At 40.9% G+C, this 17,882-nt stretch overlaps 1 protein-coding gene across 2 annotated transcripts in view; it reads left to right on the plus strand.

The window, feature by feature from the left end:
- SMAP1 (small ArfGAP 1) overlaps window positions 1-17,882 on the plus strand; it is a 227,291-nt gene that overhangs the window by 202,264 nt on the left and 7,145 nt on the right. For both annotated transcript variants that reach the window (XM_048845987.2, XM_048845988.2), the window contains 2 exons: window positions 13,100-13,227; window positions 17,238-17,406. In XM_048845987.2, coding sequence (XP_048701944.1) covers window positions 13,100-13,227; window positions 17,238-17,406 — 297 coding nt within the window. The remainder of the gene's footprint in view (window positions 1-13,099; window positions 13,228-17,237; window positions 17,407-17,882) is intronic.

Raw genomic sequence — 17,882 nt, forward strand, 5'->3', positions numbered from 1 at the left:
GGTGCATAAAAAGCTTTGAGGGGCTTTCCAAGCATTTACACGAAGGCTGCTTTTTCAAATATTTCCAGAGACTTATTTGGGACAAATCTAAATTCTCTTATTAATAAAGAAATGTCCAAGTCACTGGTGCTGCCCTTTCTTTCAGCTTTGTATGACCGCTATAGTGGGCCGTAGTTTAGAAGAGGGAGCAGTATCTTCCAACTTTGGATGTGAGAAACGAGACCCAGACTCGATTAGGAGGCTCTCTCAAGGTTTGAGAATATTTACTGAGGTATGTTTTTGGCAAATTCCCTCCCAGTCTATTCCTCAGTCAAAAATCATGGAGACTTCCTATACCTCTTCTTTTGCCAGTTGTTAAATGAGCTAAAGACCTGTATATGCTTACAGAAGGTTCAGGTGATAAATTGCTCTCCACATACATCCCTGTGGAGTCTGTCAGCTGAAATATCGCCTTATAGGGAAAAACATGTCTGGTGCAAGAAAGTTTCCCATAAACCTTGTGTGTCCCAATTAGTTATTTGCTAGATGTTGGAATTTCAGAAAATGAGATTTTCTCTTTCTGCCTTCCTAGGAAAGTGCTATTATTGTTGTCAGATGTTTGACACTGTGTGTGTGTGTTTTCCCTGTGTGCTGTTCCAGCTCTGCGCAGACAGCTGGCACAGCAGACCTTGAGCAAACCACCCAAGATCCATTAAGGTGTGAAGGCACCCGGCCAGGTGTATTGTCAACGAAGCACGATAATAGCACCTGGCAGACTCTATGAGGATACTAAGACATATATGCCCGTGACAATGAGCTCAGTGAATGGCAGGATTTTCCATTCTCCCCTTGGCTGGACAAAGATACTCCCTCTCAGATGCACCATTATACTCTGATACGAACAAGTTATGTACTGCCTCTGACACTGTTAGTTACTGCCCCCTGAAGTGGCTAGTTATTACCCATCACCTTGTACATGTTGGTTCGATCAAACATCTCTATTAAGTACTGTCATTCTGACCTTATCTTTTAGGAAGGCTCAGTGTGTTCCTGTTTTCCTTGAGGAATGTTTTTGAACCATCCTTGATATTGGGATGTTCTGGTACCATTTGATGTTGGGATGTGTTTGTATGAGTACTCTGTGCTTAGTACTTCTTAGGAATGTGTATTTTTGCAATATCAGCCCTATTCTTGACAGATTGTGTGAGCAGGTCCTGCCTCATACCAGGCCTCTGATACAAGAGCTTATGTCTCAGACTCTCTTCCTACTACATTCCTCCGCTTTTTGTCTTTTTATGGGGAGGATGTTTATCCATTGTCTCGGAAAAGCATAATGCATAGACTGAAGATGACCAGCGGGCTAAAAATTGTTATTTCGCCATAGTTATTTGCCTGACAAATTGGACAGGATAAATGGAATTTATAATTTGATGATGATTTATAATTTGATCATTTGAATCCAGGGTTTTCCCCCCATAATATCATGCCCTCTGAAGGGAAAAGTGGTCATACAGAGATGGTTCAAGGTATTTACCTCTTCCATACTGGGGAATTCTATAATGCTTTGAGCACCTCGAGAGGAGTTAAGTATATTAGCAGTAAACTTGAGGGACTCCTGGGTAATAGTGTTCAGAGTACTGACCACCACAATCACCTCAGCCAGAAGAAGAGTTCTCTGTGCCTTTCTGAAGTCCTCTATATTTGGCCTTCCATAGGGACAGGGTTGTCTTCTGTTCTAGTTTTTGCCAAGTCCTGTCCTCTTCTCATTTAAACAAGACACCTCCATTCTGAATTTTTCAATTCTAAACAAAGGGAAATATTATGGATTCCTGAGTTAGGTCCCTAAAGGTATACTTGGATAAGAAACCAGAGAATGGATCCCCTCTTTCATTTGCTTCAAGGACTCAAGGTGTCTAGATGGTCAAATAAATCAGGTCTACTATCAAGTAGACATCCAAAGTTGCTGAGTTTCCTGTCCAAAGATACTTTACTCCACTAGATCCAAGGCCAACTTCTGCACTAGACTGGGGATGTTATATTAATAGATCAGCTTTGCAAAGATGCCACCTGTTCCTTGCATTTTTTTCAGAGTATTGCCATCTGAATGTGCAGGGGTCTGTGGGTGTAATCTTTCATCACAAAGTGCCTCAATCTGGGCTCCCCTGAGAAGCTCTCCGTCTGGTGGAGTAGTGCATTGGGGTTAGATGTTTTCATTCTCTTCTTCTGCACTCCCCCTTCTGTATCCACCTCTGGAGTCTTACTTTTTCCTTGAATGTTTTCTCATAGGGTACTGCTACAAAGAACTCCGCATCCGCACCATTGTGGCCTCGGCTACAGACAAGCAAATTATATTCCCAATTACCGGTTCATTTGCTTTCTGTAATTTGGTCAAGGCAACATCGACTCCTACACTACTAGGATTTCTATACTCTGACGACAAACTCGCCACCTTAGGTAGGGAGGTTGCGTAGGCCAAGATTGTTTTCTATCAGAAGGAATTAAAATTGAGAAGCAGAAGACGGAGCCTTAGAGAATGTGAAAATCCTGGACAGGTTGTCATCCTGCCTGTCAGAGTGAGTGAGGAGGGAGCAACCCAATTTCTGCGCTGTCTTGACTGAGCCACAGAAATAAAATTACCTAGTATGTGGGAACATAATGGATTTTTTTGGGCTTGGATAATTAAACAATTGAAGAGACAGCATGTCTAGTTTACAGATAGGCAGGCACACCTCAGTTCTGATCCTGGATTTCTTCTCTGATTTGTTGATTTGATATAAGCCCTTTGCTAAGTCACTTATCCTAGTTTACAGATACAGAGGTTAATAAATAAGAAGGGTGTTGAGGTTAATATATGGAAATACTTTGACACTATCTAGAATATTAATTATTGATAATGTCTATTAAGACTAATTTTGTGATATTTCAAATGGAAAATCCGTGTCAAGTTTTTTAAAAACTGTTGATGATTGAGTGATAACACACTCCGGTTTACCACCTTTGGGGGAGTTAATTGTGCATAGAAGGGCAAATCGTAATCCTAGTACCTACTGTAATTACCAGGAATTAAGCTGTGCATTGAGTAACTGCATGTGGGGAGAGTCAGGGCAGAGGGTTCCTCGGGGTTCAGGGCAATTTACAGGAATAGGATGGCTTGCAGGTTCCAGAGCCACCATCAACTGTATGTAAATATCTATGTACATGTATACTTGGATATTTGTGTTCTAGGTGAAATCCTGCATCTTCCTCCATGACTGGAGAAGGCTTTTTCCAGCAAGGGGAGAAGCTTGGAGGGGATCAAATAACCCATCATGGTAGCCACAGCACCCCCATGATACAATTCAGTCCCATTCCCCAGCTCATTTTAGACTGTAATAATCTCTGCAGAGAGGCTCTCTCCAGGCTGCAGAGATGCTGTGCCAGCCATGCGGCTAGAGTAGTTTCCACAGCCCCTTGCATATGGATCACTGTGGGGGAAGGACCAGAGAATCTGCATTGTGGTAGGTCCTCTGGCCTCACTGCACCAATTTGCTGGCTCACTATACTCTGCTCCTTGCATTGCCGTTATGGAAGCTTCCACACAGCAGGTCTCTGCACCCCATGAAGTGTGTGCATCCACTGTAAAGCCTCCCTGCAGCTTGTGTAGTGGAGCCACACTGTTTCCGCTGCCTGAGGACCCATTGTGACTGCAGAAGAAAGGGCAAGATTAGCCCCAGAGGCCAGGTTTCTAAGCATGTATATAAGTAGATAGCCACTCAAACCTTGGGCAGTTCTTGGCACTGTGGAACATTGTCAAGTTATCCTCCCCTGTAAATACTACTGAATCATCACATCCTTCCCCCCCACTACCTTTCAGAAGCCCATTTTTAGGGAATCCATTAGGCACTGATATGGGTTCTTACTGAGCCCTCATGTCACTACTTCTGTGCATAGGGCAGTCTTGAACTCTGCAGTGCTATTTGAAATAAATTGAGAGAGCAAATTGCAACGTATTATAACTTGGTGGTCATCTAAAAGCATAGAAGACACATACGGATGCCATGTTGGGCTTGTGTATATGCTTATAATTATGATTCTCTATAATTATTTGATTCACCTAATTATGAACATTTTTATATTTATAGAATGAAATCATTATAAGGTACATTTTGTATATTAATAAAATATTTTTAAAAACCTTCAAATAATCACATGGTTGCACATCAGCACCTTTAGTTTTCCTTTGGAGTATTTTTTTTTCTGATTGTATTAACTCCTCTTTTTCACAAAAAGGTGAAGTAAATGTAAAAAAAAAAACCAAACAACATTATATTGGAGATTTTACACATACTAAAATCAGGCAATTCAAAGTTGTCGTTCCCATAGCAACTGTAACTGTGCAGATTTCATATACATATTAAGGCATAAAGGTTAATCCCCTCTACAGTAATGCAAAATTCAGTTATGCTTGGGGGGGGTGAAGAGGCTCAGCTGCTGTGTATACTATAATTTTCAGTTGCCTGTCTTCTGTTGTTTTAGTTTCAAATATAACATAGCAATAGCATGCTCTTTCTCCTTCAAGAGCATGTTTTCATGCAATGCAGCCTGGGTTGGGTCACTTTCCACAAGGGTCTGAAGACAGTCTAGGCCATGTCTACACTATTGGCTAAATCACCATCGCTGCAATTGATGCAGCAGTATTGATTTATCCTGTCTGGTGAAGACACACTAAGTCTACTGGAGAGTGCTCTTCTGACAATGTCAGTACTCTACCTCCCTGAGAGGTGGAAGCTGTTGATGGGAGAGCATCTCCCGTCGACATAGTGCAGTGTAGACACCACTGAAAGTCGACCTAAGTTAGTGTAGACCAGCCCTTAAACTTCAAGGGCTCCTTATGTGGCTAGACCTTCCCACTGATTCTATTCCAGGATGTTCTGCCTCCAAATAGCAACACAGGGCAGCCAGAGGACTCCTATTTTGTCAGATTACTGTCTTTTTCCTTAACAAAATGTTCTTGAAATTGGGTTACTTCAGTGAGGACTCCTATTTTTACTCGGTTCACCTTTTCTCCCTTATTTTTGTTGCATTTTGTCTTCAGTCTGCACTACTAGGAAACATAGGCCATGTCTACACTATGGATCTTTCAGTGGCACAGGTGTACCACTACAGCTGTGCCGCTGTAAGGTCTCCCATTTAGCCGTTCTTTGCTGGCAGGAGAGAGTTCTCCTGCCAGGATAATTAAACCATCCCCAATGAGCAGTGTTAGTTATGTCTGCAGGAGAGCCTTTCCTGCTGACATAGCGCTGTTCACATCTGTGCTTTTGTCAATGAAACTTACGTCAGTCGGGGGTGTTTCTTTCACACTCCTGACCGACAAAAGTTTTACTGACGAGTATTAGTGTAGACATAGCCTTAGTCTCCAGCTCCCAGGTTGAACTGCAAGGAGCCCATATGCTGCAGATTGTGAGGGCAGAAGAGAACAGTGAAGGACTGTAATGTCTTTTCCTGTCCTCCCTGTTGTCTTGTAGGCAAACTGGCAGATAGCTGAAGCATGCCAGTTATTTTGTTTTTATGTGAACAATAGTTTGGGGGTGGGGAAAGCGTTTTACAGCATACAGTAAACTGTTCGTTTGGTTTGTTCTACTGGAATTCTTTCTTTTCTCAGATAAATAAAAATTCTATCCTTCATTAGTCAATTGTTTCTTTTTAGCAGTGGGAAAAGGAATGCCAGGGAATATTTCAGTCAGAGAGCTGAAATTATAGTTGTGCTGCGTGTAAGTAATGGAGAAGTTTTATATGAATGAAATTCTGATTGAAAGAAGTATCTCACTGATGCACTTTTCTAGCATGAACACAGTCTTAGAAAATGATCCAGCAATAAAATAGATAGGGAAGTACAGTATGTGGAAATCTCATTTCTGCCTTCTTCCATCTCTCGCATTTCTCTGTTGCAATAAGCCACACATTTCTTATGTTATCATTGAATCTTTAATGCTGATGCTTTGATAATACTGGCCTTCAGAATGATTTTTTTCCTTCAGGCAAATCATTGTTACAGTGCTAGAGCACTGGAAAATAATTTTTATGGCATGGCAAAAGAGGAAGTAATAGTCATATTCTTTATGGATTTGCTGTGGATGTCCTTTATGCTTTTGTTTAGACTATTTATTATTTAACATGTTCCACAATTTAAGTTTGATGAAAGTATTACAATGTTAGACTGTTAATGTCCACTGGGCCTTCAAGTAATAGATATATTTTAAGTTAAAGTTGCTTTTGTATCTGCTTCTCAGTAACCTATACTGTACATTTTTCACTTATACAGTAAGTAAAATGCTTGGATTTTTATTATCTAAAGTATATGTTAGTCTTATGGCATAACTAAATTTGACACACAATCTATTGTTCTTTAAGTGATCATCCACATGGATTCCACTCTTCTGGCTAGTTGCATCCATTTTAGTTGGATATTTTAAGAGAGCTGGGGAGGGTTAACTTGACCACCCTTTCCCCCCATACAGGAGCTCTAGCCATATGTCAAAAGCAAGATTCTGAGGGTTCGGGCTGACAAAGATCACTCTGGCACAGTAGTACCAACCATTAAAGAGAGCACCGACAGTACCCACCAAATCTCTGCACTATGTTTCTCTTAAACCAGCCTTCTCAGTACTTGGCACTTTGGTATCAGTCACCTTGGAAATGTGTTCCTTGGTACCCAAAGCTTCTGAACCTAGTGTTGTAATACACAGGGCAAATACAGTACAGAGTTATTTAACTGGAACTGGTACTCTCCTCAAAAGGCTGAAGATGGTGATAGCTAATGAATGAGTTAGGCTCATCAGTACAGCAAACAAAGAAGATATGTCCGGTACTGCCGTCATCCCCACCGCCAATTACGTAGGATACAACAGATCCAGGCACTCTATTCTAGTTTATATATATTCTTATACTTCACCCATCACAATAGTATCTGAGAGCCTTCCGGTTGTACCTTAAGCAACATGACTAACATCTGTCATGTATTTGTTCTCTCATCCTCTCCCCAGGAGGGTTTGATAAGATAGTCCCATCTTTGGAGGAGTGTGTACTCCTTTTTCCTCATTCTCATCAAGGCACACACAGGTAGGGATTCTAGAGAGGACTCCATTTTCAGAAAACAACATGGGGCTGATAGGGGCATCCCTCCTAGTATCCTCCTTTGTGTCCCCCATCCTGGTACCATCTACTCATGAGTCTTAGCTCTACTGGACAACCTGAGATATGCAGCCATAGTCATGCAAGCCTGCATTTTCTCCCCATTTTCAAGGACTACAGCCTCCTTTCAAGAGAGGGCAGTACAGACCAACCCAGCCAGGTCAGCCAGTGCAGCCTATGATTTTAGAAGGGAAGATGGAGGAAAGTGAGGAGGAGCAACATCTGCTAGGAGAAGAATTACTTGTCTCCATTTTAATTCTTCATTCTCCCCCAGTGAGGCAGTAAATCCCCCAAATGTCTTCCACAGTTGACAACTTCAAGTTTTTCCAGGGTCTTATTAAGAGACTTTGGATATACTTGTAGAAGTTGTGTGAGAGAAATTTTACACAGCCCTGGATATCTTGCACCCTTCCTTCCCAGAAGGCTTACCGTGCCAATAAATGAGGGGTTGTTAGAGCTTGTAAAAGACTTGTGGTACATGCCAGCATTGATATCAACCACATCTAAGCAAGCTGATAGGAGGTACCAAGTCTCTTCCATGGGATTTGGATGCTTTCTATTCCAGCCCAGTAGCAGAAGCTCTTGTAGTAGCTGCTGACTGATAGTTCAAAGCAGCAGGGACCTGCCAAATATACACCTAAGGAGAAAGACCCAAAGAATCTCTACCTATTTGGATACAAAGTCTACTCTTCTGCCAGCCTCCAGATATGTGGCTGACTACCAAGCCTTTCTCTCTAACTATGACAGTCTGAATTAGGACAAACTGTCTTAGTTTGTGAACTAGCTACCACAGGAACATTGATAGGAACTAAAAGTCATCATGACTGAGGGATAACTGATACTTCATACTTCCCTTCAGACTGTGCTGGACAGGTCCAATACAGAGGTTTGTACTGTAGCCACATCTGTAGTGATGAGAAAATCTTCCTAGCTTCAGTCCTTAGAGATTCTCAGGGAGGTCCAAACTACAACAGAGAACCTTCCCTTTGAAGGTAATTAACTTTTTAATTCTAAAACAGACTGTCAATTTGTTGAGGTCTTCTGGGCAACTCTGTATTCTTTGGGCCTGTACATTCCAGCCCCAAGAAGGAAACAAGTGAGACCATGTGCTTCCTTAAAGCAGCATCCCTCTTCCCAGTACTATTATCAGCCTCAGAGGACCTTGGAGCCATCCAGGTTCCATCGACAGTGACCTTCCACCTCTTCCTCCATTGCTGCACAGTCTTCACACTGGTACCAAAACTGCTGTCTGATGGAAGATGAAGAGCCTGACAGAAATGTTCGAGGATCCCTTCCCTTCCACCCCACGAACATCACCTTTGGCATCTACTCTTTTACTTTCAGGAAACCAGGACTCAGCGTTGTTACAGCTGACAGCCTGGATGGTGGCTGGCTGACATCCAGTGGAAGAAGCTGTTCAGCTGAAGTTCAGAACAGTCTGCTCAAAAAAATGGAAAGTCTTGACTAAATTTGCTTATAAAGCTAAGTGAAAGAGGTTTTCTATTTGGGCATTCCAGCACAAGCTGTCTCCCTTGGCCACATGGATTTTCAGCAATATTGAGCTGTTTACTAGCCCTGAAACCATCTGGACATTCTGTTAGTTCCATAAGGGTCCAATTAGCAGCGATATCTTCACATCACCCTTCTATCCAGGGCTACACTTTATTTTCTCACCTTAAAGTGGCTAGAATCCTTAAGGTCCTTATTCATGTTTTGCTTCTCTTGAGACCTCTATATAGTATTAACAGGGTTTATGGGTCCCTCCTTTCTGAGCCCTTTGCCACTTGTTGTTTAAACTACTTGTCAATGAAGACTGCTTTTTTAGTAGCCACTATGTCAGCTCAAAGGGTACAAGAGATTCAAACCTTCATAGCAGTTCCTTATACATTGTTTCATAAAGCCTTGGGTTACTCTCAGGCCTTTTTTCAAGTTTCTGCCCACAGTTGTTTGCGTTCCACGTGAACCAATTTATTCTACTCCCAGTTTTCTTCCCCCCTTCTCAACTCCAGGGGAAGTTAAACTTCATATGCTTATTATAATAAGCATTTTCTGCTGATTGATAGGTATTATTATTATGTTTGTATTGCAGTAGTATTTGGGGCCTAGTCTACATTATAATATTTGTTTTAAACTTTCCAGGGCAATAGTCACATCTCTTGAATGTTCTTTGAATAGTGTCCTTCAAAAGTGGCCATGCCATATCTCTTCCTGTTATGTAACTGTAGTTATTTAAAGGGACATTCCCTGTTTTTAAACATTGCTGAGGATAGTATTATGAAATAAACTGCATTGTTTGCAACGCATATGTTGGCGCATTGAGAATCTGAAAACTGACTTGCATGATTTTTATAGTCCAAGCTGAGAGAAAAATACATAATGTAAACAGTGAAAAGAATATAAGATTGCTAAAATTGCCGTATTAAAACTCAGAGGTGTTAATGGTAAAATAGGCAAATAAATTTTACGTATGACTTAATATTGGGCTTTGTTTACCATTTTTAAAGTAAATGTTTAAAATCAAGAACTTGTGAACATTTTTGACTATCTAATATCATTACTCTTTCACCCTCCATCTTATTGTTTGTTGCATCTTCTCTTAAACTAGATTGTAAATTCTAAAAGTCAAGGAATGTATCACCTTGCATGTTTGTACAAGGCCCCTTACAATAGTCCTAACAGGATCTTTGGGCATTGCCACAGAACATATAACTAATAATTTGATATTTCCCTTTTAAAATAGTCTTCACAGGGCAGTGGGAAAATGTAGATAAAAAGTTCAGTTACTCAGAGAAAACAACACTATTACTGGGCTAATTTACAGGGGTACAATAGACACAGCAACTGAAACAGGTTAAGGGAAAAATATATTCAGAGCCAATATTGAAATAAAATAAAGGAATCAAATAAACTTAATTGAGCTAGAACAGTGTTAATCTTATTTATCATTAGGGCCATACCAAATTCATGGTCCATTCTGGTCAATTTCACAGCCAAAAGATTTGAAAATTGGTCAATTTCATGTTTTCAGCTGTATACATTTGAAATTTCTCGGGTTGTAATCGTGGAGGTCTTGACCCAAAAAGGAGTTGCGGGGTGTGTGTCGCAAACCTGTTGCAGGGGGGTTGCGGGATTGCCACCCTCACGTCTGTGCTGTCTTCAGAGCTAGGCTCTGAATGCAGCAGCCACAGAGTTGCAGGAGGATCTGGGAGGTGGAGGTGGATCTCATCACCCCCATGCTGCTGGGAGCGCCCCACCTAGATGCTCCATGCTGACATTCAATTAATGACATTTGAAACCATTTGACCTTTTATTTCCTTCTCCCCCCCCCCCCCACTTGCTTTTGTTAACTTAAAGCAGTGGTTCTCAAGTTTGAGGCTACCAATTGAGATCACTGTCTTAGAAAACTGCCTCAGATGGTCATATCTACCAATCAGTGAGTGACTGATTTGCTGCTGTAAAGTGTCAATCAAAAAATTCTGTTAAGTTCTTGACCTTCTTTTTATTTTTATTGAAACAAGCTAATAATTGCATCTGGAAGGGGGGCAGTTCCCTGTACAATGATCCCTCCTCCCCCCCACCGCCCAATGCGCCCGGCTTTGAAGCAATGGGGACAAGAAGTGAGTGGCGAGGAGGGGGTGTGGAGCTATCTGTAGCCAGGAGAGGTATCCAAGAGCAGCTGTGCAGGGAAAGAGGAAGTGCGCTCCCAGCAACATGGGGGAGATTGAACCCACCTCCATCTCCAGAAGCCTCCTCGGGTTACAGGAGCCTCCGGGACTGCTGCCCAGCCCTGGAGCTTTCTGCAGCAGGGGGAGGTACCCAGAGGTGGGTCTGATCTCCCCCTGAGAGCAGCTGTGGAGCAAAAGGACAAGTCCTGTCCCTCCCAAGCCCAGCTGGGACTTGGAGCCAGGAGCTCCAGGCTGAGACACTCCCAGCAGCACAGGGAGATTGGATTTTACAGGGCTTATTTCATGGTCCGGGACACGTTTTTCATGGCCGTTAAATTGGTAGGGCCCTATTTATTGTCCTTGTAATTTATTATTTTAGTCTAATGGTTTTAATCTGTACAGCCACATCTGCAGTTCGATAATGCTGTAGTCTTTTGGCCATTTTGATTAGGTGTATAGCCCTTCAGTGCCCTAACCAGAGGAGTCTTTGCTTCTGCCCTCAGTGAGGGATACTCCCAGACTGATTCCTTTCTTATTCTACACAAAATACTTTATAGATCTGCCTCTTAAGTTTTTTGTATAAAGTGTAGCCAGCATAAAGTTCCATGAAACCCATCCATTCAACTTCATATTATTTTCCTACCAAGTTCAGTGTAAGAAAGTTAATACTTTCTTATTATATGGTGTAATGTGTATTCTGCTGTCACATATTCTTTCCATTTTTTCTAAATAATGATGTAAAATTTGATGCAAAACAATCTGTAGGTGGTCCAAAAATGTCAACCATATTTTTGCATAATTGTCTACTTTTGGGAACATACCTTTCTCCACAGTCACTGTTTATATTAACAGTAATGTCTGTGTTTTAATTTGGTATAGTCTCATCAATGTCATAATCCTGAACTCTGCTAGGAGTAAAAATAACAATTGATTTATGGCCATATTTTCTGTAAGATGTAGCCTACACACTCACATGTCTACACATATAGCAGTTACTAGAAAATCAGTTATTAAATGTGGGGAAAAAATTAAAATGTTTATACAGCATGATTTTGTTACACTTTCTTCCAACTTCCATCATCTTCCAGGATTATCTAATTTGGACCTTAATCCTCGAAACACATTCGTGTATGCACAGCTTTACTCAGATGAGTAAATTCACACATGTATATAAGTATTGATAAGTTCCAGGGCCATAGATTGTAAGCTCTGGACAGGTCAGTGACCATGTTATTTTGTGGCTGTCAGGCACAATGTACACATCTACTTCTATAGAAATAAATATCGCTCATTCTAAAAAAAAAAAAAAAAAAAATCTTCTTTCTTCATGTGAAGAATGTAGTCGATATTTTGAATAAATATGGCACTGTAAATTAGAAAAGTCCTTTCGAAATATTTCTTTCTTTAACCTTTGCTTGTCCAATGACCTATACAGTATGTTTCTTCTTCTCTAGGAGTCCCAGGCTGGTTTTGTGTTCCTTCTCAGAAACCAGTTGTAGGAAGTAACTTCAAGCATTGTCAAATATTTAATTACCCCGAGTAGTTCAAATTAATGTATTTGATAGCTCTCATGTTGAGTAGCCCAAAACTTTGGTAGCTAGATGGGATAACTATTAAATTCCCATTCATAATACTATAGTGCTAGTGAGTGTTGGACTAAAATTGTGAAAATGCTTGCAAAACTATTCCATTAAACTGATTAAGGGTATGTCTACACTACCCACTTGATCGGCGGGCAGCGATCGATCCAGCGGGGATCGATTTATCACGTCTAGCCTAGACGTGGTAAATCTACCCCCAAGCGCTCTCCCGTCGACTCCTGTATTCCATCTCCACGAGAGGTGCAGGTGGAGTCAAGGGGGGAACGGCAGCAGTCTACTCACCGCGGTGAAGACACCACGGTAAGTCGATCTAAGAACATCGACTTCAGCTACATTATTCACGTAGCTGAAGTTGCGTAACTTCGATCAATCTCCTACCCCCTCCACCCCCCAGCCCAAGGTGTAGACCAGGGCTCAGATGCCATTATGGAACTCTTAAAACTGTATTTAAAATGTTCAGTTCTTAATTATATTGATATAATGTACTTTTCAAATTAGAAAAGTCCTTTTGGAATTTTGTGGATCTGAGATATTGTATTTCAGAGATTTGCTTCCAACACTGAGTATTTTTTTAAGCAATGACAATTTAAGTGATTTGATTTATATATTCATATTTTACAATTATTAAATTCTTGTTTTAATAGAGGTTTCCACTTAAAAACTTGAATCCATTGTCTTTTTAAGATGGTCCTCCTGAAGCACCTGTTACAAATGGAAGCACCACGACTGTAACAACACTGAACGATGACTTGGATATCTTTGGCCCAATGATCTCTAATCCTTTGCCAGCAGCTTCTGTATCTCCTGCTCAGGTAAACTTTAGAAAGGTGTAATTGCATGTTGTTTTCCTCCTTATTGAATTTCGTTTGTGAAAAATGCCAGACCAAATTTTAGACTGAAATCATCTGTCTTTTATTAAGTACAGATATAGCATTAGGACAAGCTTTTCCACACTGTCTTACTAACATCTTAACCAGAACTGGAGAGATCAACGATACACAGTAAGAGAGATTAGTTTTTCTCTATGCCCATTCAGTCTTCGGCCCTTCTGAGATTGCCAACGAGGGTGTGGGTTGTCCCAGTTCTTGTCATGTGGATTTCTTGCACTAAGAACTAGACAAAGAACGCCATCTGATGATATGTAGACAACTAAGCTGTCACCAGATGTCAACAACTTGTGATCACAGAGCAGTCATGCATTTTATCTGGTGAGCTAGATGTGAAAAGCAGTATCATTCACCATCTGCTGACTATTTACCTAATTTTGGAAGGGAAAGAATGGACATGACTCTAATGAGTTTTTTTCTTACTATTTTCTGTAGTCTGTTGTTGTTACTGGTTGAGGATGTTTTGTTTTTTAATATGGCTTTATAGATTCATTTGAAACATACTTTTAATGAATTTCTTTTTTATAAATGCACAATTTTCAGTAAAATACTTCTTTAAATGGATGGATCTTTGACTTTGGGGGCTAATTACATTAGCTGGCAGCAGGAGAAGGCTGTTATCACAGAGTGGGGATGAACTGCTGGATCTGGGAGGGAACCAAGCCTGGCCCGACGCTCGACTGCATCCCTCTCCTGCCCCAAAATAAGGAGGGGTCCCATGTGGGAATCCCAGGTTGTGTGAAGGCAATGGGATAACAAGGCCATATGCTGAGTTTGGGTGGGGAGTAGGGTAGCAGTTATGGAGAGAGCCTGACTCAATTTCGCCCCCCTGGGAGATGAGTGAGCTTCTGCCCCACGTGGTGCCCTTCAGAGAATGGGATGCTGGGGTATGTGTCTGCTGCTACTCTGACAGTAGCATGGGCTCGGCTCTTTAAAATGTTCAGTAATTTTGACATGTAGCAAAAATTTTCCTGAGGAAAACAAGTGAGAGAAGGGAAATGGTGATTTTTAGCATGTCACACTCAGTGAGGGACTTGATCATCCAAGGTAATCCCTGTCCTCACAATCCATGATGCTGTAAGATGTAAGGCGGGAGAGGTGATACGAGAAGAAAACCAGAAAGTGCTCTGCATGTAGAGCCCTCCTTGAAGGGACAATCTGCCTGCTTTGCTGGGTCCCTGGCAGAAGGAGCAGAGCCCAGACAACTGAGGATGGGCCAGGTCCCTCTCCAATCATCCTAGGTAAATTGATCCCATAGTTCGTGCCTGGCACAGGCTGTGCCAAGTTGGTGGAGCAGGCAACAGGAGACCCTTGGTTCCATACCTAGCAAGTCCTGTTTCTGAAGGAAGAGGCTGCAGACAGTACCACGGAACAGGGGAAAAGTAGCATTAGCACTACTTTCTCCTGCAGCACTTCACAGTGGAGTGGCTCCAGCATCTACCACCAGCGGCTCCTTAAACACTGCTGACGCAGACTTTACCTTCCCAGTTTGGGGTAAGCTATTTTGCCATGGGAACACTGGACGTATGTTCTCCTACAGGGATCTAGCCAGTATGGGTGGTCACAGAGATGATTAGGGTTCTGTCAAGAATTCTGTCTGCTTGTGCTTACTGCTAGCAGTGGCCCTGTAGAGATTCCTAGAGCTCCTTTTATTTCCTCAGCATCCAACAGATCTCCTTACAGCCTCCCAGCATTCAAGAAAGGGAGACATCCTCTTAAATGTGCTATGTCCTATTTCTCCAAATCATTACAGAAGAGATTGCTATTTGATGATTAAAAACTACATAAGGAGAAGCATTTAAGCCAAATTTAACCGATTTCCTGAATTTTAACCTTTCTGAGCATAGCGACGCTAACGGGTCTTATAAATGTGACAAATTCCAAAGTCTGATTCAAACAATTATTTCAACTTAACTTTCAGTAAGGAGAGATTGGATTTTCTGGGAGTAAGTGATTTAGTTCAAGTAAATGATTTAGCACATTATCATTATCTTCAAATTTAACAGAGACAGACACCCAAAAAAGTGCAAGCCAGAGAAATCCAAAGGCAAGAAGATAGGCTCTTTGTAGCATTTCTCTCCCTCAATTCTTTATTATCAGAAGAAGGGGAATTTTCCCAATACAGTGATGAGAGGAGACAGCAACTCATGACAGACTATTATTGCTCGTTTATTTAAAAGAATGTCAAAAAAGTCACATCATCTGTGGGTATACAACAAGCTGTAGTGGGAGATCAAGAGGTAGTAATAACAATAATTAGAGAAATAGGTACTTCACATTAAATCTGGAAAGGAACTGCAAATGCCTCTATAGCAACCCATGTTATTGGACTCCTTACACGTAACATGTATGTCACATAGTTGTAGCTGTGTCGATCCCAAGATATAAGGTGGGTGAGGTAATATCTTTTATTGGACCAGCTTCTGCTGGTTAGAAAGACAAACTTTCAAGCCACACAGAGTGCTTCTTCAGGTTTGGAAAAGGTACTCAAAGCGTCACAGCTAAATGCAAGGTGGAACAGGTTGTTTAGCATAAGTAGTTAGCACATATTGTAAGGGACCATTCAAGGCAGAGTGGGCTGTTAAGATCTCCGCTATCATAGGACAAAAAAATGCAGTTAGTGGGTTACAGATTGTTGTAATAAGCCATACATCCCGGTTTTTGCCCTATATGTGCAGGGGTGTTTACGGTGTTGAATGGCTCTTTAAAATATGTTCTAACTACTTATGCTAAACAGTCTGTTCCACCTTGCATTTAGCTGTGATACTTAGAGTATCATTCTGGTAGAGGATTATGTTGTATAAAGACAATATGTTGTCTATTCAGATACCAGAGGCAAGGAACCATATTATTTGTGTATCAGTAACAGAATAGTAGAACCTGGAAGCCATCTTCATGTAATTTGTTTATAAAGCATTAATTAAAAAGTAATAAGGCTGAGAAAGATTGAAGGTAGACTAGAGGTTTATGAAACTCGAGATAGTGTTTATTTGCTTAGTGATGGCATCTTAACTGTCCAAAAGTCAGTTTTCCAGATGTGAAAATATCAAGCAACAATTCACAGGCAACATATTTCAGAGAAGATATGTTACTTATAATTTAGCGTAAAATTCTATTGCCCAATATTCTTAGGCCATGTCTACGCTTCCCGTCGCATTGGCGGGTAGTGATCGATCTATCAGGGATCAATTTATTGCGTCTAGTGTAGACACAATAAATCAATCCCCGATCGCTCTGCCGTCGACTCCAGAACTCCTCCACGGTGAGAGGCGGAAGCGGAGTCGATGGGGGAGCGGCCGCTGTCGATCCCGCGCCGCGAGGACGCAAAGTAAGTGATTCTAAGTCGATCTAAGATAAGTTGACTTCAGCTATGCTATTCTCGTAGCTGAAGTTGCGTATCTTAGATCAATGCCCCCCCCCCCCACCCGGTGTAGACCAGGCCTTAGAGTAAAGAAGCTATTTGTAAACAAGGTAATGTCTTCCAACACTGTGAAAAGCTTTTGTTTTAGTTCCTATCTAATTTCCTCTCTAAGAGGATTAATGAAAAATGTGAAATTGTAACGTCCTTCTTAGTTTCTTAATGATTTTTCATCATTTAATTTCATTTTATGAAGTATGCTATCCACAGATGGAAAATTTAGGAAAAGCAAGAGTTGTGTAACCAATGTATATGAGCACAAATTCACTCACGGTCATTTTTGCTGCTTGTGTTAACCTGAATTGGTCCTCCTTGCAGATGCTACACATTGGCAAGTATTTGGGTTTCTTTGTGGTAATATTACACATTCTAAAATACTGATTCACGTATAACTAATTTAATAACTACATTGCTTTTAATTTAGTTTAGGAATGAGAATGCATAGCTCTTAATCTGATATAATTTCCACTGGTAGTTTCATTCAATAAGCCTGTCTGTTTTGACCTTTATTTCCCAGAGCACTTCCACTAAACCAACAGCTGCCACCTTATCTGCTGCATCTGGGGATCTTGATCTGTTCACTGAGCAAACAACAAAATCAGAAGAGTCAGCAAAGAAACAACTCTCCAAAGACTCCATCTTATCACTGTATGGCACTGGGACCATGCAGCAGCAAAATGCTCCAGGTAATTAATTTTCAAACCTGTTTCCAGAGTGATTCAGTTTTTAATCGGTGTTTAGAATATATAGTAGTTATAATCTCCTGTCAACATAAAATTAAGCACATTTGTCCTTACTTATGTATATTCAAGTGGATTTATTTGTTCTTACCATTTTCACAGCTGAAAAGTTAAAATGAATGAAGCATTAAGACTAGAAGAAAAAGTAGTACAGGATTCAGACTGATTTTATTTTATTAGATGTTACAGCTGTTCTCATATTATAAACTATCACATACAAAATCATCATCATCATCCTAATTTTTATGATTTGATACTACTTTTGTTGTACAATCATTCATTACTTGGGTATGCAATGAGATTCCTCAGTATGTGAACAGCAGACTGCCTAAATCATTACAAAGAGTCATGTTTTGATCTCAGTAAACTGGTGGGAATCCACTAATTTTCAGTAGTGTGACTGAGATAAGAGGTGCTGGTGC

Source organism: Caretta caretta, chromosome 3, assembly GCF_965140235.1.
Source record: "Caretta caretta isolate rCarCar2 chromosome 3, rCarCar1.hap1, whole genome shotgun sequence".
Classification (NCBI taxonomy): domain Eukaryota; kingdom Metazoa; phylum Chordata; order Testudines; family Cheloniidae; genus Caretta; species Caretta caretta.